General features: G+C 44.7%; 1 protein-coding gene across 1 annotated transcript in view; it reads right to left on the bottom strand.

Annotated features, from left to right (window-relative positions):
- The window catches only part of COL9A3 (collagen type IX alpha 3 chain), a 72,498-nt gene that overhangs the window by 45,788 nt on the left and 4,566 nt on the right, over positions 1-22,144 (bottom strand). The window contains exons 3-6 of the mRNA XM_074969596.1: positions 17,330-17,365; positions 16,109-16,180; positions 11,401-11,454; positions 1,532-1,567 (exon numbers count right to left, since the gene is read on the bottom strand). Coding sequence (XP_074825697.1) covers positions 1,532-1,567; positions 11,401-11,454; positions 16,109-16,180; positions 17,330-17,365 — 198 coding nt within the window. The remainder of the gene's footprint in view (positions 1-1,531; positions 1,568-11,400; positions 11,455-16,108; positions 16,181-17,329; positions 17,366-22,144) is intronic.

Here is a 22,144-nt window from a genome sequence, read left to right on the forward strand (position 1 = left end):
ACACTCCTCTAGCCCCTATTATTCTAATTTAGTCAGAAAGTGGAGCCAGAGACAGTTACTGAATCCTAGAGTTGTCGTCTGTATTTTCCGTTCACTTTTCCTCTTTGTTGCCCATGGGCTATTCTCTGCTCTAAGATTCAGCCAGGGACCCATCAACGGGTCATGTGCACATATGAGGGGAGAAGTATAGCCTCCCCACCATTTTTTCTAACCTAGTTTTCTCTACAAATCTTTTGCTGTTGAGAAGCCACTTCTCTTGGCACCTGGTAAAAGCTACATTAAAAGAAAACCACCTCTCTGGGGACATGAAGAAAAAAAAAAAATACCATCCCCGACAAAATAAGGACTATGACCGAGTTAATGTAATGTGACCGAGTTAAGTGGCCGGCTGCTGGCCCGTAAACACAGAGTTTAAGATGATATCGAGACCTCATAGATTCCAAAGCCACAAGGGACAACTGTGATCACCTAGTCTGACCTGCAGTATAACATAGGCCATGTCACATGTGTGTGAGGTATGTTATCCCATCTCGACTGTTCTGACCTTGGGAGCAGACAGTCTATTGAAACTGACAAGCAACCGAAATGCTTGACTCTTGGTGCACCTTGATATTCTGCCTCCTGGTCATAAGAAGAGAGGACCAGCAGGACCAGCGGTGTCTGTAGCATGCGCTAATAATGTTGCACACTGCATTAGTCATGCCTGTTAGCTCCCTGGGCTGAGAAGCTGGATTTTTAATACAATAATAGTCACCACCTTGGAAAAGGCTATTTGATTTTTCAGCATGAAGGAGCCATGGTTTTTTAAATGCAGTATTTCAGTGGAGAGGTTATATCCGGAATTAAACACACGTCCATCATTTAACTTCCTGGTAGGCTTTTTGCGGGGCTTTGTTACCAAGTCATCAGTACTGATCAATGTGGATTTAGCTCTAAATTTTTCCATACCATTTGTTCAAATAGCTACAGTTCAATGCAACTCCCTGGTAAATAAAGAGATCTTCTAACAGAGCTGTGTGGATTTCAGAATTATTATAAAGTCTCTGAGGATGTTAACCAGCTGGATGGTTCAACAGGCTGAATGTTCTGACAGCTCCTTTTTACAGGCTGGAAAAGACCTTATATTGCCCCGTGCAATGCCGATGAGTTAGCATATGTCCACTGTTGACAGGAACCACACTGGGTAATTTATAAATGTTGGGCCAAAGCCCACTGAAGCAATAGAAAGTCTCCCACTGACTTCAGTGGGCTTTGGATAAGCCCTTGAAGGCTAAAACTGGTTTTATGTATTTTAAATATATATATTTTATATAGCACCCTCCCCCGAACATCTCTACTTAGTACATGATCCCTTTTCATTTCTGAGCCCTTATGTTTGGTTCAAGACAAGACCCACATCTTTTCTTCCCCTGTGATCCGACCCTCACAATGAGATAGCTGTCATCAAAATGGGCTTTGCTGGTACTTTACTATGGGGAATTCTGCACCTTTATTACACTGCACAAGTCTGCACATTCTCAGAGTTACTTACAGCTGGTCCAGGCGGCCCTGCAGGTCCTAAAGCACCCTGTAGAATTAGAGACAACAGAATATGAGTTAGCGGGTCAGGCCTCTTCACAGAAGTAAAAAGGGAGTTTCCAACCCAGATGTCAGCCTGCTGGCTCATACCATCCAGAACTCACCAGATCATGGGATCACCTTCCCCTGGGGAAGTTCAATAGCATCTTACACCACACACATGGAAAAGTGAGACTCAGTTCACAGACCTGAGTAAAAGACCCTTTGATATGTCTGATTAGTTAAATGATTCAAGAACATTCTTGATGCTCAAGACAGAGCCCCCAGGAACCTCTTCCCTACTCTCTTAGAAAATCTGTGAGCCGAGATTAAAACATGAGACTCCACTAAGTGAGACTAAATATGGGGAACCACAACACACAACAGGCCCCAGATTGGTCACTGGGAATCTTTAAAGTTTGCTACAGATATAGCAAATCTCACTGGCTCTCATTTGAAACATCCCGTTTCATACTTACTTCATGCTGTGGACGAGAGCTATATTTGAAATCGTTTACAGGATCGGGACCCAACTGTACTGCATTTTATTAATTCATACATTTCTCCTTCAAGCAAAGATGTTTAGATTTCATGACTTGTCTGTTTTTGCCAGCTATTCTGGTGTTATTTCCCTCCTGCTTTTGCATTCCAAACCTTAAGCTTCATTTACAGTTTTCTGAGCATGTTTGCAATCTTAAATTTTACTCTAAAATCGAATCACTGAAGTTGCTAAGTTCCTGCCTCATTACAGATAAGACAGACAGCTGGGCTTTTTTAATCCCTTTGTTGTGTTCTGAGGGTGCCAATTCTGGAAAAAGCATATGAAATTAATCATCAGTTAATGCTCCAAAGCAGACTAAATGGAAATGGAAAAATGAATGAAGAAAACACTGTTCCCTGCATGGTGATTTTACAGCCACTGAACACAATGAGTTACAGAATGGCAGGCCTCCTGTAACTTAATCCCTGCCCTTGTTGCCATGTGAAATGACAGGAAAGATTTGGGCTTATTCACATTGGTGTTGAGGGCAAACACATTCCCCTCTGAGTAAGGGACTGTGCTCAGTGGTGGGTGCTGAATCATACAATTCCCCAGACGTCTTCCCTACAAATATCTGGAGACTCAGAGGGCTTATCTATAAGCACAGTGCAGTACTGACTATAAATAAAACATTAGCCAGCAATACGATAAGTCTCACGGCATAGGTGATCATTCATACTAATGCCACGCCCAGCGGACTGTAATGTCAAACAGGGTTGTCATCCCCACCTTCTAAAAACTGGCAACAGGTTTGTATTTCTTTGAGAAGACTCCATGGCATCTTTAGTGACCCTGGAGTCTTCACTCCTGCAGGCTGGGTTTTGCAAAACTTTTTGGTGTGCCAATATGCCCAGGATCAGCCATTTGCCAGTGTAATTAACCTACCTTAAAATCTACACTGTACCCGAACAGTCAGCAACAAGCCTTAATGCAGTAACAGATCCTGGAGCTTGAGGGAATATTTGCACTGCACACTAAACTGAGGCTCCAAGTCAGGTTTGAGCCCAAGCCCCCCTTCCGTCCACACACACACACACACACACCCCCAATCTGACTCCAGTCCGCAAGTATTCAGGACCCAGGTTGCGGGGGAAGGTGGGTCAGAGCCCAAATCACACTGTGACTCAGGTCCAAGCCCTGCCATTTTCCAGTGTGGACACAGGTCAAGCCACAGACCCAAGTCAGACATTCTGCATAGTGCACTGTGGATGTTAGCATGGCTGTGAGACTCAAGTTCAGCAACTGCAAACCCAGGTTCACAATGCAGTGCGGAGGCTTAAGCGAGGGCTTGGAATCCAGCCTGGTCCCATAGTCCCGGGCTTACAATGCAGTAAATGCACCCCTAGTTAGCTATTACCAGTCTATTATATCAAAAATGACAGGTTTCAGAGTAACAGCCGTGTTAGTCTGTATTCGCAAAAAGAAAAGGAGTACTTGGTGGCACCTTAGAGACTAACCAATTTATTTGAGCATGAGCTTTCGTGAGCTACAGCTCACTTCATCGGATGCATACTGTGGAAATTGCAGAATACATTATTATATACACAGACACCATGAAACAATACCTCCTCCCACCCCACTCTCCTGCTGGTAATAGCTTATCTAAAGTGATCATCAAGATGGGCCATTTCCAGCACAAATCCAGGTTTTCTCACCCTCCGCCCCCCCACAGACAAACTCACTCTCTTGCTGGTAATAGAGAGAGAGTTTGTCTGTGGGGGGCGGAGGGTGAGAAAACCTGGATTTGTGCTGGAAATGGCCCATCTTGATGATCACTTTAGATAAGCTATTACCAGCAGGAGAGTGGGGTGGGAGGAGGTATTGTTTCATGGTGTCTGTGTATATAATAATGTATTCTGCAATTTCCACAGTATGCATCCGATGAAGTGAGCTGTAGCTCACGAAAGCTCATGCTCAAATAAATTGGTTAGTCTCTAAGGTGTCACAAGTACTCCTTTTCTTTATATCAAAAATGACCTTCATCAAGACATGCTTTTGACGACACCAGTAACAATGAAGAATTCCCAAGGAAACAGCATGGTATGCTCCTAGCAAATGAAGAATTCAGAGACATTTCTTCATGGCATACTATTGCCTGAGTGGGACTTCTCTCATGCTTAGGCACGGATGTAAACCTTGCAAGATCGGGTCCTAAAATCCTAATTCAATTTCTAAAGGGCTAGATTGTGAGCCCCTAGTGTGGAGCAGCCGTTGCTGTTGTAGAAGGAGGTAACTACAGGAACCAAAGGTTATCTTCCACCATGGAAGGTGGGGACAGATCAGGGAATCACATGCTTGATTGCGGCTGACAGCAGGTGCTGGTTACTACTGTGTCTGATGAGGTTTAAATACAACCTCTCTGTGCTTTAGATCACCCTCCCCCTGACAAGTAGCCCCACTGATATCAACACGGTTATTAATGTGAGCAAAGGGCCCGCAACCAGGCCCAAATGAACTGCCTAAGGGGTACTGCTGATCAGGACCAGTTAACAAAAATGGTATTAGCAATAACTGAATGTATAATCCGCCAGCCCTGCCACCGGTGCTGAAGAAGCTGCACAGCAATGGAAGACCTCAACCCATTTCAGAACCATCATAAACCAACAATAATATTGAAAGGCAAATAACGTGTCACCATGAAAAAGGGGGTGGGTCCAATATACAATCCGATATACATTAAACCTGAAAAACACCCCAGTGGCAGCTTCTCCCTTGCCTTAAGGCTGCTTTGTGCCACTGTGTCTGCCCAAAGCAGCCCTACAGCGGCATTCTCCAGCAATATGGCTCCTACAAGACCCTCCTTGGAGACAGTGTAGGGGGCACGTGCAGGGAAACCAGAACTTGGCTGGGGCTTCCCTACATCTCAGCAATTCCCAGCTGCTGTATCAGCCCCGCAGGGTCATTGATGGCCACTCTAAGTTACACCCAAGGACCAGCCCTGTGCACAGCCAGACCAGGATCTGAGCAGCACAGAAGGGAGCTCAAAGCCTCAGTCAAAGATGTGGGTCAGTATTTTCAGGGGCCTTTGGGAAAATGGGAAGGGGAGAAGCTGAGGCAGACCTCCTGGGGGAGCGAGTTCCACTCCCTAAATGCGCCTGTATCTACCAGGGAAAATGGAACAGTTTACTTCTTATCTCAAATGACTGGCGCACACATGATCGATGTCTACAGAACATAACTTAGGGAGCTGCGAGGTACCCAGGAACTAAGGGTTTATACAAATCCATGCATGGAAAATGCATGGGAGTTCCACAGAAACCTGCTTCAATGTGAATCTCTGGGTATTTGGGCAAAACCTCAGTAGCAGAGTCTTTTTAAAGTTTTCACCACCATTGTTAGTCTTAGAGAACAATTTATCGGTCCAAGTAACACACCATCTGGCCTTCCCACGATATTGCTACCACCTGGGAAATGAAAGAGCATCAGGAGACCAGCTCTTGTGTTATTTCAGTGCCATCAATGGCTCCAGGAAGCTTGAAAAAGTCAGTGAAATGTGTAAACACACAAATAGTAGACGCCACGCCCGACCCTCTTTTCTACTGAGAAGAGTTTCTGCTTGAGTTTAAGCTGACTGATGTTCTCAAAGTTCTTAGCCTATTCTTAACCAGAAAGGAAGGAGGTTTAGCTGTGACGGAGTGAGGAAAATACAGCCAGACAGCCGACAACAGCACGTTGACTTAATTATTCATTTTAACAAGCATGAGGGAGGAGGCGGAGGAGGAGGAGGAGATGTGCCACTCTTATTCAACGTGAGTTATAGTGAGCTCATTTTTGTTCAATGGCACCAACACAGGCCTCACATTGAATTTTTCTATGCTGCGTTGACGCTCACGACACGAGATAGAATGGCTTTGTTCTCCAGCACCCACAGCTCTTTACCTGCGTCGCTACTATTGTTCTCAGTCGCTGCGATTCCAGGGAAAAGGCAGAACTCAGAACAGTAAATGGGGAGGTGACAGACTCAGACACACAACAAGCAACGTATTTATTTATAGGACGTTTTAAACTTAATGCTCAGCCAGTAAAAATCACCATCCATTTACACAGAAAGCCCCATGCGAGTGGAGTGCTCATCTGTTACATTCGCGGACCCTCAGGATCCGATTGCCGCAGGTTCACAAAACGCTTGCCCAAAATCCATGCCCAATTTGCACGTGCAGTTCCCATGAGGGCATACACAAACGGTCGATTCTGCCAGTGTGTATGTGTAATTGTGCATGGGGACTGCATGCACAAACTAGAACCACCGCATGTGCCATTGTGAACTTAGCCCCTGGGTTTTCAGAATTTCATCCACATAATTGCATACGTAGGCCCAGATATTGAATCGGGCGGCATGCATAGAACCCCTGTGAAATTGTCAATAGAGCTCCCTTGTCCTCCCAGCAACTCCCCAAGGAAAGAGCGTGAAGGTCAGGTTCCCACTTGAAGAGCAGCCTTCGCGGGATTTCCTCCTTGTCTTGGGGAGTGTGTCAGGCTGCCAGGGGTGCCTTCGCACTCTAATTGCCTTGGCTGTTATTCTTTTTTGATTTTGGGGGGGGGGGGGGGGGGATTTTTTTAAATGCACAGTTTAGAAATGGGTCGGGGGGAGGGAAGTGAAAGCAAAAGCATAGACAATAAATTGCAGGTGTCTCCGAGACAACACTGGCACAAATGCACCCTAACAGCCCCATTACCTTCTACTGAGGAATTTTGTGTGTGTTTGGAGACCAGTCCGTCAAGAGATATAGCATCTTTCGGAGCCTGTCAAATTAGGCTGGGGTGAACCAGTTCTGATAAAACTCTCGCATGCCACCACCCAAAACTCATACTGAACCAGAAGTTATTTTTCTATGGGCTAGGATTTTTTAAGGGGCTTAAGGGTGCATAACTCCTCCTGGATCCTTTAAACATGCCAGTCTTAGAGTTCAGAAGATTTATGATAACTTTCACTGCATGTTCTCTTTCATGCCTTCCCATGTCCTGGTCCAGATTGCTGTCAGGAGTGGAAGTACTTAAATGTTATGGCCATGTATTTGGGTTCCACAGAACATGCCTGGGAAATGCAAGGGACCTTTATTTTCAGAGGGATTTAAAAGGAAGCCAAAGGACCCTCACTCATGGTTAAAACTTGGGACCCAATGGCTCAGCCAGGAAGCCATTATTTTAATTCAGAACTATTTCGGGGGCATTTTCTGAGTTTGAAAAGAGTCTGAAATTGTATCCAATACAGAGTGTGATAACAGGACAGATAGAGAGAGCTGGAAAACAACTCAGTAACTGCTGGTCAGAATGTCTACTTGGTGATCCCAGGAAGCACTGCCATTCCACCCCAAGATCTCTGCATACCAACCCAGATTAGAAATGTTTTCCCTTATTAAATTTAAAGAGGATGGTTAAGCAAACAGATTTCTGAGGCACCAAGTGCCTCATTAAGAAGAGTCTTGCTAGGAACCGGCTGTAATCCGATAAAAATCAACTCTGTTGCAAATGTCAACTCCACCATTGTCCTACTGCATATTACTCAGGTTTTCTTCTGATCGCTTTTATCTTTAACCCTAAAACCTTTACAACCACGGAGGACAAGGCTAGATAACATTTTCTTTTTACAGGAGAGGTAAGTTCCTGACACCTACTGAGTTAAACCTGGATTATACTCCCACTGAAATCAATTGCATAACTCCCATTGACTTCAGCAAGGCAAGTTCAGGTCCTTAATACATAGCAATGAAGGTTCCTTCTACTTTTCAACGATTATAGGTCAATATGCAGTCCTGGAATCAGATGGTATGACACAATTAAGTTCAGTGGAGGTGCATCAGTTAATAATGCATTTTCTGACTCAACTCATTCTCCTGATAACACTGTGCTTTCTTTTATGATTGAAAAATGATCTTACAGTAAGTTTTTATAGTGGGGCAATATTATTTCTGAATATACATGAATACAGTATATAAAATGCATGCCTAATATGGCATTCTAAATTCAGACATAAATATGAATTATTATGAGTTCTAGAAAGTAGTTGAGTCTTGGTATTTGCTCAGAGATCCACTAATTTATTGATGCATTCTACATTGTAAAAAGAAAAAGAGTACTTGTGGCACCTTAGAGACGAACGAATTTATTTGAGCATAAGCTTTCGTGAGCTACAGCTCACTTCATTGGATGCATTCCACTGAATGCATCCGATGAAGTGAGCTGTAGCTCACGAAAGCTTATGCTCAAATAAATTCGTTCGTCTCTAAGGTGCCACAAGTACTCCTTTTCTTTTTGCGAATACAGACTAACACGGCTGCTACTCTGAAACCATTCTACATTGTGTACAGTATAACTGAACTTCAAACAGCCCTGTCATAAATATAAAGGGAAGGGTAAACACGTTTAAAATCCCTCCTGGCCAGAGGAAAAACCCTTTCACCTGTAAAGGGTTAAGAAGCTAGGATAACCTCGCTGGCACCTGACCAAAATGACCAATGAGGAGACAAGATACTTTCAAAAGCTGGGGGGAGGGAGAAACAAAGTGTCTCTCTCGCTCTGCATGACGCTTTTGCTGTGGACAGAACAGGAATGGAGTCTTAGAACTTAGTAAGTAATCTAGCTAGTTATGCGTTAGATTCTGATTCTTTTAAATGGCTGAGAAAATAAGCTGTGCTGAATGGAATGTAGATTCCTGTTTTTGTGTCTTTTTGTAACTTAAGGCTTTGCCTAGAGGGATTCTCTATGTTTTGAATCTAATTACCCTGTAAGGTATTTACCATCCTGATTTTACAGAGGTGATTCTTTTTACTTTTTCTTCTATTAAAATTCTTCTTTTAAGAATCTGATTGCTTTTTCATTGTTCTTAAGATCCAAGGGTTTGGGTCTGTGTTCACCTATGCAAATTGGTGAGGATTTTTATCAAGCCTTCCCCAGGAAAGGGGGTGTAAGGGTTGGGAGGATTTTGGGGGGAAAGACGTTTCCAAACGGGCTCTTTCCCAATTATATACTTGTTAGACGTTTGGTGGTGGCAGCGATAAAGTCCAAGGGCAAAAGGTAAAATAGTTTGTACCTTGGGGAAGTTTTAACCTAAGCTGGTAAAAGTAAGCTTAGGAGGTTTTCATACAGGTCCCCACATCTGTACCCTAGAGTTCAGAGTGGGGAAGGAACCTTGACAATCTTTTAAACCTTTTAAAATCTTTTGATCTTTTAAATCTTTAAAATCCTTTGGCATCAGCAATAAGGTGATAATCTCACAGCCAGAATTAACTGTTTTCTTGTTTAAAAGCTTCTCAGGGATGACAATGCCATTGGTATAGGAACAGTCCTACTACTAAAGTCAATGGGAGTTGTGGACAGTGGGAGAACAGACCTAGAGTGTCAGAGTAACTGAACTATTTCATTAGGGTGCTTTAGAATCTCTTTGCGAAACCAAGAGAGGCAGAGCCTTTATGGGAGAACAGAAACATTTATCAATAATATGGTAACAGAAGCTAAAAATCTCTTGTGAATACACTGCCATATGCCAAGCACACCTGTTCATAATGACAGCCAGAAGAGCCTTTTTACACATAGAGGCCCAAGTTTAGGAAAACATCCTTATTCAGAAAAGTACTTAAGTATGTGCTTAACTTTAAGCACATGCTTACACCCATTGAAGACAGTACGCACATGCTTGTATTGCCTTGACTGCAATGGTTCTTACGTGCTTTCTTGAATAAGGGTCAGAGGAAACGAAGTTAGGATAGCAATGCTGCAGTGCTAAAGCTCTGTTTTCAACTTCAACAATTTCTTCCCATGCTTTTATTACACTGACTATAAAAAGACTTCCTAGATGGATCGCTGACCTTAAAAAGATGCTTTAAATATCAACAGATCTAAAATTTGCACCCTGCTGACAAACCGGTTTTCAAGACCTGGGAACACGTCTCATCTGAGCATACAGTTAGGTCGTTGTGTGTGCTAATCATGAATTTGCATGCTTCAGCTAAATGCTTAAAGTGTGAGTTACTTTGTGCATACATCAAATACTCAGGTACCCTGTTTGCACATGGATATCAGGTGTGTGCACTCAAATGGGCACGTGCAAATATGGGTAACAGAACGTGCAAATGAGGCACAAACTCACTCCGGTTTGTGTGGCCCAGGCCTTCTTTGTATTGAAAATCAGGGCTAGATCCTAGGAGGTGCCAAGCATCCCCAACATTCCCCTTGAAGGGAAGTTGAGGGCACCCATAACTTCACAGGATCAGGCCCTTGGGCCCCGTGGGTGGGGATTTTCAAAAATGTTCAGCGTTGGCCTAGCTGTGCTCCCACTGAAGTCAAAGATAAAAACACTCACTGACTGCGATGGGAGCCCAGTTCAGCCAAAGGTGAGTGCATCAGAAAACCTCCCCCTAATTATCTCCTCTTTGTGCACAACACCCTTTCACACCTTCTGTTTTTACTGAAGACGACTGCAACAGAGATGGCGTCTCAAGTGGAGAATGCCAACACAGATGGGAAGCAGCCAAGAGCACAGGTTTGCTCCATGACTGACCATGCTTGAGAACCTAACACAATGTAATACCTAAGGCAGACATCTCTCTTTCCCATAGTGCCCCTTGGCAGCGTTCCTTTAAGCAGGTATTATATGAAATGGAAAAAAAGAAAATCAATCTTGCTTCTTGCTGTGAAGGCTGTGACACCCATGCTGATGCAACTAATGAGGTCACCATGTCAAGTGTGACCACGACCCAGGAATGAATGAAAGACACCAGTCCACACAACTGATAAAAAAAAAAGCAGCAGTAGAAAAAAAAAAACAGGACCCTGTACTCAAACCACAAATAAAGCCCTAATAACGGTATTTGGATAAACCTGGAAAGCCTGTTAATTAAATTTATGTTTTACACAGGCTCTCTGAATGCGTCAAGGAGCTAGTTATGCCCCAAAAGCGTCACATGATCTGGTCTGCTAATGGTATTTCCTTATCCAGGACATCCAAGACCAGGTGCGTACATGGCTCTCTGAGGCAATTAGAAACAAACCAGTGAAATTTGTCAACACGCAAACACCTGAAATACAAACATTAGACCCAGTGCACACCCTAGATCATAATTACATGGGGAAAAAAAAACAATTCTGGGAGATGAGAACAGTGGGTTGGTTTCAAGCATGCAAGGGGTGTACTGGGCCTAGCACAATGGAGAAATGATCCATGACTAGGGCTCCTAGGTACTTGGACTATACAAATAATAAATATCCTAAATGTCACCAAGTTACAAAGAGATTTGAAATCACCATTGAGCAGTACCATGAGAATATAAATGTGAGCAGACTAAGGATTTAAGTTTATTACTTACTCTTTCTCCTGGTGGCCCATTTGGGCCGGGCGGGCCATCAGGTCCTGTTAAACCCTGGGAGGGAAAGAAAGGCAGGGATAAGAGCAGAGAAGAAGACAGATCTAGAGCCTGTTGGAAACTCCAACCAATATCCCTATTACAGAAGAGCTAAGGGAGTTGGGTGCCCAAATCCCATGAAATCCTGACCACCATCCTCTTCATGAGAAACCAGGGACGGAACTGAAAGTACATGGGTCTCTTCTGCTCGTTCAGCAAGTCTGGTGAAACATCCAAGTCAGTTACTGTTTAACCACAACTAAAATTTGGGCCAAATTTCCAAAGCTAGGGCCAACGGGTGCTCATGCAGCCCAGGGTGTGCTCCTACAGTGGCCACAGAACCCTAGAGTTGTGCATGCAATTTTCTGATGTGCCCATGCAAATGCCAGTTTTTGCATACAGTGGGTGTATGCTGCACCTACTTTTGAACATTTTTGGCCCTTGAAGGTTTTGTCCTACTTTCATGGTTAGATCCCTAATCGGATATTAAAAATAAACGTCTTCATTTAATTTGCCTCTAAAGTAAATGTTCAAAACACATATGGCTGTTAAAAGAAAGTGTTATTCCATCAGTTATTCATTTTAAAATGGTTACAGTACTGATCATTTTAACTGTGATTTGGGGCGTACTGTTTAAAAACATGTCATGAATGTTAAGAAAAAAGAATCGATAGCCGTATGTTTCTGTGTCTTGAAACCTGTGAGGTTCCACATTCTGGGACTCCGTTTCAATGCTTAGCTTGGTTTAGGAACAGTGTTATAAGGCCTGATCCTGCAAAGACTCCAGTGGAACTGCTCACATGAACGAAGTTATTCACGTGTGTAAGTCCTGGCAGGATCGGGCCAGCAAGCAATTAAAATCCCTTTTCTAGGATCACAATAAATGAGACAGCGCAATACCACCATACCTTTATACACAAACGTCTTCCATGTGCTGCAGTACCATGAAGGGATTCCCATACTCACTCTAAGTCAGGGGTAGGCAAACGTTTTGGCCTGAGGGCCGCATTAGGGTTGCAAAACTCCCCAAACAGCCTGGCCAGCACCCCCTATCCGCCCCCTCCCACTTCCTGCCCCTTGACTGCCCCCCTCAGAACCCCCAAACCATCCAACTCCCCCTGCTCCTTGTCTCCTCACCACCCCCTCCCGGGACCCCTGCCCCTAACCGCCCCCTGGGACCCACCCCCATCCAACCCCCCCTTCTCCCTGTCCCCTGACCGCCCCGCTCCCTGACAGCCCCCACTGGGACTCCCACCCCCTATCCAACCGCCCTCTGCTCTTCGTCCCTTGACCGCCCTCTCCCGGGACCCCCCACCCCAACTGCCCCCCGGGACTCCCACTCCCTATCCAACTGCCCTCTGCTCCCTGTCCCCTATCCACACCCCCGCCTCCTGACAGGCCCCCCCGGGACTTGGGACTCCCACTCCCAACACTCCCTGTTTCCAGTCCCCTGACTGCCCCCCAGATCCTCCGCCCCATCCAACCGCCCTCTGCTCCCTGACTGCCCCCCAGGACCCTCCGCCCCCTTACCATGCTGCTCAGAGCAGCAGGAGCGCCCCACCCGGCTGGAGCCAGCTGTGCTCCCTGCACTGCCCAGTAGGAGCGGCGGGCCAGAGCACGGCCCACGCGGTGGCGCCGCCGCCACTGCAGGGGAGGGTCCGGGGGCGAGCCTCCCCGGCTGGGAGCTCAGGGACTGGGCAGGATGGTCCTAAGGGCTGGATGTGGCCCGCGGGCCGTAGTTTGCCCACCTCTACTCTAAGAGTACCCTACGCTTTGAGTGACCTATTTCTTGGAGTAAATTGCTCTTAATGGGCAGATGTGATTCAGTAGGACTCAAAATGCTTACGGTGTCCCTGTAAAAGCTACTAAAGAAAAGGAAAGTTTTAAGGTCAGAGTCAAATATAGGCAGGGGTTCAACATCTTAGGAAGTCACTGCCAGACAGATGAGGCAGTAGAAATGTAACATCGGGTCACAGATTGGGTCCACCATGGGGAATGGAAGGGAGAGCATGGCCGGAGTGGGAAGGGAGAGCATGGAGTGACTGAGCCGGAAGGGAGAGCATGAGTGACTAAGCTTGGGACAAAGTTAGATGGAGTGGAGTGAGTCCACAGAGATGTCAGGAAACCCGAAAGGCAAACATGAATTGGGTTTTGGAGACAGACCCAGGATTAAGTGGTGGAGGATGGGCTGCTACTGGTCACAATTCCTAGGCCATGAGTGACCTGGCTGTAGCATTGACCTCTCTGAAGTATCAAGAATGGGAATTTAAGATCATAAAAGAGAACCGTAATGGACAGGGAGGAAAGTGATTAACACATGGATAAGGGATTTCAGCAAAGTCAGGGTTGGTATAAGGACCAATCCAGGGAGAGTTCCAGAGAGGGTGACAGATAGCATACAGAAACAGAAGAGGTGGTGTGAAGAAGACTGTTTGGGTTAAGGATGAATCCAGGTTTTCGGGCCTTGGAAGGAAAGTTAAGCAGAGTGCAGTGAAATCAGAGAGATGAGATAATGCAGGGTTTTGGTTGGTTTATGTTTTTACCTAGGAGAAGAACTTGAGTCTTTGAAAGATTTGGTACTAAGAAGTCACGGTCTAGCAAGGACATGATCGAGCCAGAGAGCAATGGGAGAGACGGGGCTCAGGCAGATGTCAACAGATCTAGAGCTGGGCTGCCATCCCCCTAGAAGCAATGTTCAAGCCAGCAACGAAACAACTCAGAGGAAGGAGCCAAAAGGAAAACGGGAAGAGGCATGTGCTCCATAATGGAGGACAGCGAGCGTTAAACGTTTAGCCCAGCAAATATACAGGATAGTTAGGAAAACCATAAAAGGAGACTGACAAAGACACTGGGATAGATTCTCAGTGGGTATGAACAGTCATAGCTCTATGAAAATCAGTGGAGCTATGACAATTTATACCAGCTGAGGGACTACCCCACTGCCTTTTCTCAAGGCATTGGAAATTGTCTAGTGGAAAGATGGCTAGTATAACAAGCCTTATGAAGATCAGATATAGTGAGAGAGATATGTGCTGAGAAGCAGAAGCAGGTGATTAACCACCCAGAAGGGCAAACCTCACTAGTACATAAGGGTCAAAGATCAGAATGAAAGAGGTCGGCAGGTTGTGTAGGAGGTGAGAGAAGACAATCTCCAGAACCTTGCTGAGGAAAGGGAATGTACAATAATTACAGAAGCAACTATATAGATAAAGGGACACTGCCAGGGAGTTTAGAACCAGATTTAGGTTATCTTTAAAAAAAAATTACTAATAGTAACAAGACAAGTTTTTATAAGCCACTTTAAAAACAAATCAATTACATTTATGTTTAAAGATTTCCTCGTAGTGTTTGCAACCAAGCACCATAGCATTGCACTTGTCCAGATAATCTATTTTTATTTTCCTTGTTTATGTAGTTTTTACCATCAGAATTTCACTCAGCTGGGAGAATGAAAGCAGACATGATGTATTTTGAGTCAGTTTCACTTCCAGGTTCTCATAATACAAAGCTACAGCATTTGGATCAAGAGATGGACAGCTGTACGTGATCTGGTTAGATGCTTGGTGGCAGGCAGTCGTAGTATGCTAGGCTCGGAGACCCACAATTCTCTGAATGCAGCTGCTGTGCTCTCATCAGGAAGCTAGATATGTGCTGATTTTAGGGCAGGACAATGCACAATGAGCTACAGGACAGCAAAGAATAATGCCGGGCTGCAAGAAGTTCATGGAAGACTGGCCAGTTATGGTTTCAGTGCTCTACCATTGCATTCAAACCACTAGATCTCACACTAGTAATTGGCTTTTGGTAGCACCTTTACAACCAGATCACAGCCTTGCCTCATTTGCACTTAAAGCCAGCTGTACATGGACTAATGAAGCACATTCATTAAGCCTTGAAGAGCCACTGAATCCAAAAATATTAATTGGTTTACATTCATGCATTTTGAAAGGATTTAACTGACCAAACTTTATCAGTTTGCTGTTTTGCTTCCTCATTCCTGAATCAGAAATGTGTGTGACTATTTTCATACTTGATTATACAGCAGCCGTATCAGTAACTTGGCATCTCAAGATGGAAAGGACCAAAAGACATCAAGCACCCATACAGGACTGAAGAGGTTTATTCTGAACCTACTGGGAACCTAGAATCCACTTGCAACAGAACCTGAAGAAAATCTGAACTCTTGTAGGTTTGTTTACTCTTGGCTCATGCCACTGATGCTTCAGGTGGGTGCAAACAGCCCAAATAAAAGGAAGATTTTGAGGCTTGCACAATAAACACCTGATGATTTAAATGTTCTCTACACCTCAAATCTCCTGAAACTACAACAGCCAGAGGCTGTTCAGGGCCACCAGAGTAACCATGAAGAGAGACAGTGCTGATCATATACATCATCAAAACAGGTCACTGACAGCCAGTGCCTAGGATAGACCACCGATGCGCTATGTTTTGACTTCGCGCTGATCAAAACATGCTGCAAAACCCAACAACTACTAAAATTTGCTGTTTCCATTGCTCTCTCATAAGATTTCCCCTGGTGCGTAAGACACAGATTCAGTTCAGCACCCACGTCTGCTGCTCCGGCAGAGTTAGTGCAAGTCGACAAGCTGCTTTGGGCTCATGCCAATGTAAAATATTTGATCAATCCAAGAGAATAAGCTGAAATACTCACATCCACTCCAGGAAGGCCAGGTAACCCTGCTTCACCTGCCTTTCCAGGCTTCCCTGGTGCACCTTTCGGCCCCTAAACCAGATTAATAGACAGTCACTCTTAATATAATTACAGAAGCATGCTAAGACCCAATACAAGCTAGATCATGATCAGCTCATTTCTTAAAGTGCTAATTTTATATCCTGCAATGCAGGAAAATGTCTTCAAAATAAATGGATTTGATAATTAATCTACAAGTATGTAAATCTCCAGACACTTATGTGCTTTGGTTTATTTTTTGGCACATTTGGTTTATTTTTTGGCCTGGTAATTGCTTGGCACATCTTTCTTCTCATGCAGTTCCATGTACGTGTACTGATCCTCATTGCAGCCCTGAGCACACAGTGGGGTCACGGTGGGTTGCAGCTGGCACAGTTCTGAGGAGACCTATGACGACTCTAAGATGCCTCGGGAGCTAAAGAGGACCCTGGATGATCTCAGGAATGGGGGCGACCTAATGCTAGCATTGTCACACACACCCTCTTCAGTTTTACAGAGCCAGAGTGGAGGACTGAGTCCCGCATGTTTTGCCACCTATAGCAAAGTCTGTCAGAATATTTCATTTTGTCACTGAAGCTGCTTTACTCCACATTTTTGTTTGCATATTTTTTCCACTATCGGCTTGATTTTACAGTCCACGTTTGCAGGTAAAACTAAAAGCAGTTGCAGAAGTGTCCTACGCTCATTTTCAAGGTGCAAAAGCTGCATTGGCGTGTGCAAACCAAGCAAGTGGAAGGATGCACAAATGACTGTTTGGACACCCAGACAGTAGTGTGCAAACTGGAGGCCAGAGCCGAGTGTGCTGCGTAACAGTATAAAAACGCTGCATTTACCTAGCGTTCTCCCTCATGTTGAAAGAGCTGTGAAAACAATGTCTGCAAAAAGTCGAACAACAGTACAAGCACTTTAGCGCCACTATTCTCATGCTTTATCCCAGATCCTCGGCTCTCCTAACTATGAAACAGGAAAGCATGTTTCTTCTTAAGTCAGTGCTGACTCCATGCTGCCGGTTGTTCTCAGTTGGCATACCAAACATGCAAACAGGAGCTCTGCTGCAGACTGAGAGGAGAAAGGGCAGTTTGTGACCCTTGCTGCTGAAAAACTAGTGATTCCCATACATTATTCCTCATAGCAGATTTACAAGCGAGAGAGTAAATTAGTTGTTGATCAGTAAATACTTACTGGTGGGCCAGGTAAACCAGGTGGGCCAGGTTCTCCCTACAAGAATGAAAAAGACAGTGAAACTGAAATCTCTGCCTGTCACAGTTTCTTTGCAGCAGCCACATAGACACTCATTAGAGGTCCATTTTTCTCCCCAGGCCCACTTGGAGAATTGCCATGACTTGGGATGACCTGCATGTTAAAGGGTCTGCCTGTGACTTTCTATAGGCTAAGCAATTGATCCTGCCATCCTCTAAAACAGTGGTTCCCAAACTTGGTTCGTGGCTTGTTCAGGGTAAGACCCTGGCGGGCCATGAGATGCTTTGTTTACCTGGAGTGTCTGCAGGTACGGCTGCTCGCAGCTCCCAGTGGCCGCGGTTCGCCATTCCCAGCCAATGCGAGCTGCGGGAAGCTCCCTGTTCCAATCTTCCACGTCTATGAGGGTTGCCAATTTTGGTTTGACATAATCCTGGAGGTTTCATCACATGACATCTTTAATTAAAGATTAAGGGATGGTGTCCCTAGCCTCTGTTTGCCAGAAGATGGGTATGGGAGACAGAGGATGGATCACTTGATGATTACCTGTTCTGTTCATTCCCACTGAAGCACGTGGCACTGGCCACTGTCAGAAGACAGGATACTGGGCTAGACGGACCTTTGGTCTGACCCAGTGTGGCCATTCTTATGTTCTGAAAGATTAATCTTTAATTCCTGGAGACTCCAGGACAATCCTGGAGGGTTGGCAATTCTATCTAGCAAAACCCACGTATTCTTCACCAGCAACCTCTGGAGAGAGAGGCGATTCAGTTAACAGTTTTAATTCATGATAAACAGTTTTCAAGTACACAGAAGGTTGTTATGAAGAGGAGGGAGGTAAATTGTTCTCATTAACCTCTGAGGATAGGGTAAGAAGCAATGGGCTTACATTGCAGGAAGAGCAGTTTAGGTTGGACATTAGGAAAAACTCCCTAACTATCAGGGTGGTTAAGCACTGGAATAAATTGCCTAGGGAGGTTGTGGAATCCCCATCATTGGAGATTTTTAAGAGCAGGTTAGACAAACACCTGCCAGGGATGGTCTAGATAATGCTTAGTCCTGCCATGAGTGCAGAGGACTGAACTGGATGACTTGTTGAGGTCCCTTCCAGTCCTGTGAGTCTATGATTCTGAATTCTGCTCAAACAGCATAATTTATCCCAGACCCTTCCAGGAATAATTTACATTCTGAGCTTCCTCAGAGGTAAAGCAAAGAGGAAGCCGTCTGGCCACGGAAGCTTTTACACATCATTCTGTTGAGCTGGTGATCCAAATGCAAAACCGGACACAAGAGGACATCCTGAGGATTTGTGACACTCTCAAGGGAACATGTGACCATAAACCAGTGATGAGACAGACTACATGTGTCTGAATGGAATATATTCAAGGGCTCTGTTTTTAGGGTTAATCTTGGGAGGGAGGAGAAGGCACAAGCGAAAAACAACTGATTTCCATCCCTCCCAATTCAATTGCAAAAGTAAGGTAGCTGCCTACTGATAACATTGCACCGTGAGGCAATGCTGCTATTTTCAGTGTTGCTAGTGAGCCAGGTTAAAATTACGGCATTGACAACCAGGCACAAAGGTGACAAAAAATCTCCAAACTGGACTTTGAGTTACAGCCTGTACAACAAAGGAGTCACCTCAACTCCTGTTGCTGGACCACGCCTCCCCACACCCAACACTATGTTGTATATAAATATTGTTTAAAGATTAGCGTAGGCCATGGACCAAGCAATATGAAGGAATGGGAACTGTCTGAGCTTTATTTCATTTCCTTGGGAGGAATGCTCATCTCCTCTACACACATGAGGATACAATGGCCCAGTGGTCTGGGAATCCCAGGGCTCAATCCCCTGCTCTCCCACCATCTTCCTCGAGCAGACCCTTGGTCTTGCTGTGCCTCTGTCCGCAACATGGGGATAAAAGCACCTCCCTCTCATGAGGATAAATGCATTACAAATTGCGAGGTGCAATGGGGCCCATCTCAGTACCTAAAACAGAACGATCAACTGCTGCAGACAAGCCTAGCATTTAATTAATGTAGCTGAAATGAAGAGAAAAATAAGATTTTCTTTATCCTAAAAACCTGCTATTGCATTTCCTTCACCCCACTAGCTATTTTAACATAAAAAATTGCAAAGAAGATGGCCTAATTATAGTAATCTGTGCAGGAAGTGTTATGTATCTGTGACAGGAGATAATACAGTCTATATTGCAATGTTTCTTAATAATTTAAGAAAACGTGTTGCCTGTTATGCCCATGAGTTCAACATGTCTCAGATCTCCTGAGCTGTGCTCTGGGGAGGGGGCATGGATGGCTACCTGCCTCTTTTCTACTAGAGGAGCCAGCCATCCCGGCATAAAGTTAGAGCAGCCTTGTGGTCACGGGAGCACAGCATTTCTTGCAACAGTCCCACCTGCACCCACGCTGGAGTGGGGGGCAGAAACGGGTGGCATAGAACCAGTTATGACACCACCCAGGAATTTTTCTTGTGGAAAGAGAATCCCCAGTCACCCGGAAGCAGCGAGAATATTAACCTTTTTCTCCCCCACTTTGCCTAGAAACTAGTGATGTCTACTTGGGAAAAATTCTTCAGAAAACAATTTAAGGCAGGATTTACATTTCCGACAAAGTTTCTGCTTCTATTTTTTAAACAACCTTTCAGTGACCATGATCAAAGAGACCTGTGGGTTATTCCCCTCCAGAAGGCTATCTAGAGGTTGTTTCAGGATACTCCAGGTTTAAGAAGTACTAGGTGTATCCTGGGTAAAGTAAGTTCCAGGGCCAAGAGATGGCTGGGGAGGGGGCCTATGGCTGGAATGGAGCAGGCATTAAATAAATAATAAACTTACATTGCCTTTTTAATTAATTTTTCTTGTTAATTACACTTGTGGGGGGAGGTGAGAGCTGCTATCTTCCTTAGGAAGAGATGTGGAGACACAGGAATTGCTACTGAGTAGGGTTAGCGGTGGCCATCTTTACAGTGGGCATTTTGGGTGGGGGAAGTTGTGAAGACAGTAACCAAGGTGGAAGCATTTGAGAAACGACTCTATGTTTACTATGTCTGCAACCATAAAGTTCCTATGCAAATCCCTACGCTTGGACCGGTTGCCCTGTGTCAGAGTGCAGGGATTTGCATGTTGCACGGTTGTTGCGAGAACACACAGCTAGGAGGGTCAGAAGATAGAGGGAGTCATTGTGCTCTGACTTTCTGAGCAAAGGGCTCCAATGGAATGGCCTCAGCAATATGCCACAGATAGGGGCCCTTAGCCAATCTGGGGAAGAGCTTTTATAATGAAAATGAGGGGGGAAGTTATGTTGGGATGGCAGGTTTTGAATAACAGAATGAACAGCAATGTTTTATACCCTCCCCTAGATTATCACCATCACCCTGCCCCCTTCCCTACAGGCCTCTGTGATAGTGATACGTGGCAGCAAGATAGATCATAGCATTAGAGAAAGCCACTCAGGAACAGTTCTCCTGTCTTATGACCTGATCACATGTTGGGATCTGCTACCGTAAACCCCTTTGGGGGTCCCCATTTGATTTCAGGGGGATTCTGCCTGAGCACTGAGGTCTGTGCTAGCACGACCCAGCCAGAATCAGAACCGTGATCAGCATTTATACCTCTGGGGGCAAATCGTGGTCATCCTTCTTAGTGAATTAGAATCAGTTGCTGTCAGTAATGGAATAGTTCTCCCCGGTTTTATATGAGATGGAAGTCAGTTTACTTAGTCTCAGCCACTCTGTATTAAAGTCACACCAGAGGGGAAATGTCTGTTAGAGAACTGACAATGGCTTTGAAACAATTGCATGCTGGAAATAATTCAGAGCCACTCTTCGGTGACTGCTTCAATCACAACACACTCTTTGTATTCTTGGGAGCTAAGCAATTACCTTGTTACAGATCATGGAACATGCAGTGTTTTAAAGAAGATAATTATAGGAGACTTCGATGGGATTGAAAGTGAGAGGCAGAAGTGAAGCAAGGAGCTTTTGGAAAGGGTGCCAAGAGCGCAGGGTTCATTTGAGGTTTATCCAGAGGTGGCCTGAATAATTTAGTTGCATGTTATGCACTGTTCATTGTTTGAGGCCTATATTAAGCAGTTGCTGCACACTTCTGCAGTGTACATCTGGCCACAAATGCTCTTTAGTAATTCTGCAGTCATCTCTCTAAAGCCATCTATGCACTGAACGTGGCCAGGATGGTTTTAGAAAACAACAGCAAAAAACAACATGAGGAAATCATAGTATCTTAAAATGATCAAGAAAAGTTCAGAGCATGCCTTTAAAAATGATCTCACTGGTATTAAAGAAATAATTTCTTATTTTTTTTGAGTACTGGCATTTACACAGCTACTCTTTCATGAAAGAAAAACCAGCCTAGATTTCGGACACACCTTCAATAGGTTCCTCTATATTCAGGGCTATAAAAAGGCACAGCCATGTGGGACTACACACCTCACAACGTCTTCTAAGAGAACCCTGGCAAGCGGTGCTCCTCCTTAAACCATGCTGGTGCACTCGATGCTAACCACAGAAATCTTGACCCTGATGCTTTGAGTCAATGGGATTCCTGGCAGACTCAATGGGTGGAATGGTATGAGGCTCTGACCCTGAATGACTGATGAGCATTTCTCATTTATTAATACATTACAGCATGTTTCCCTTCTTTTTGCTCCTGCTGCATCCTTGTTTCATTCAGTTAAGGGCAGCCTATGAGAGAAATCCTGCATTCCTTACATGGTCAAAACTCTCACCAACCTCCCTCTGCAAGCCATGAACTAGGACCGCAGG

This window comes from Natator depressus, chromosome 13 (assembly GCF_965152275.1).
Source record: "Natator depressus isolate rNatDep1 chromosome 13, rNatDep2.hap1, whole genome shotgun sequence".
Taxonomy (NCBI): domain Eukaryota; kingdom Metazoa; phylum Chordata; order Testudines; family Cheloniidae; genus Natator; species Natator depressus.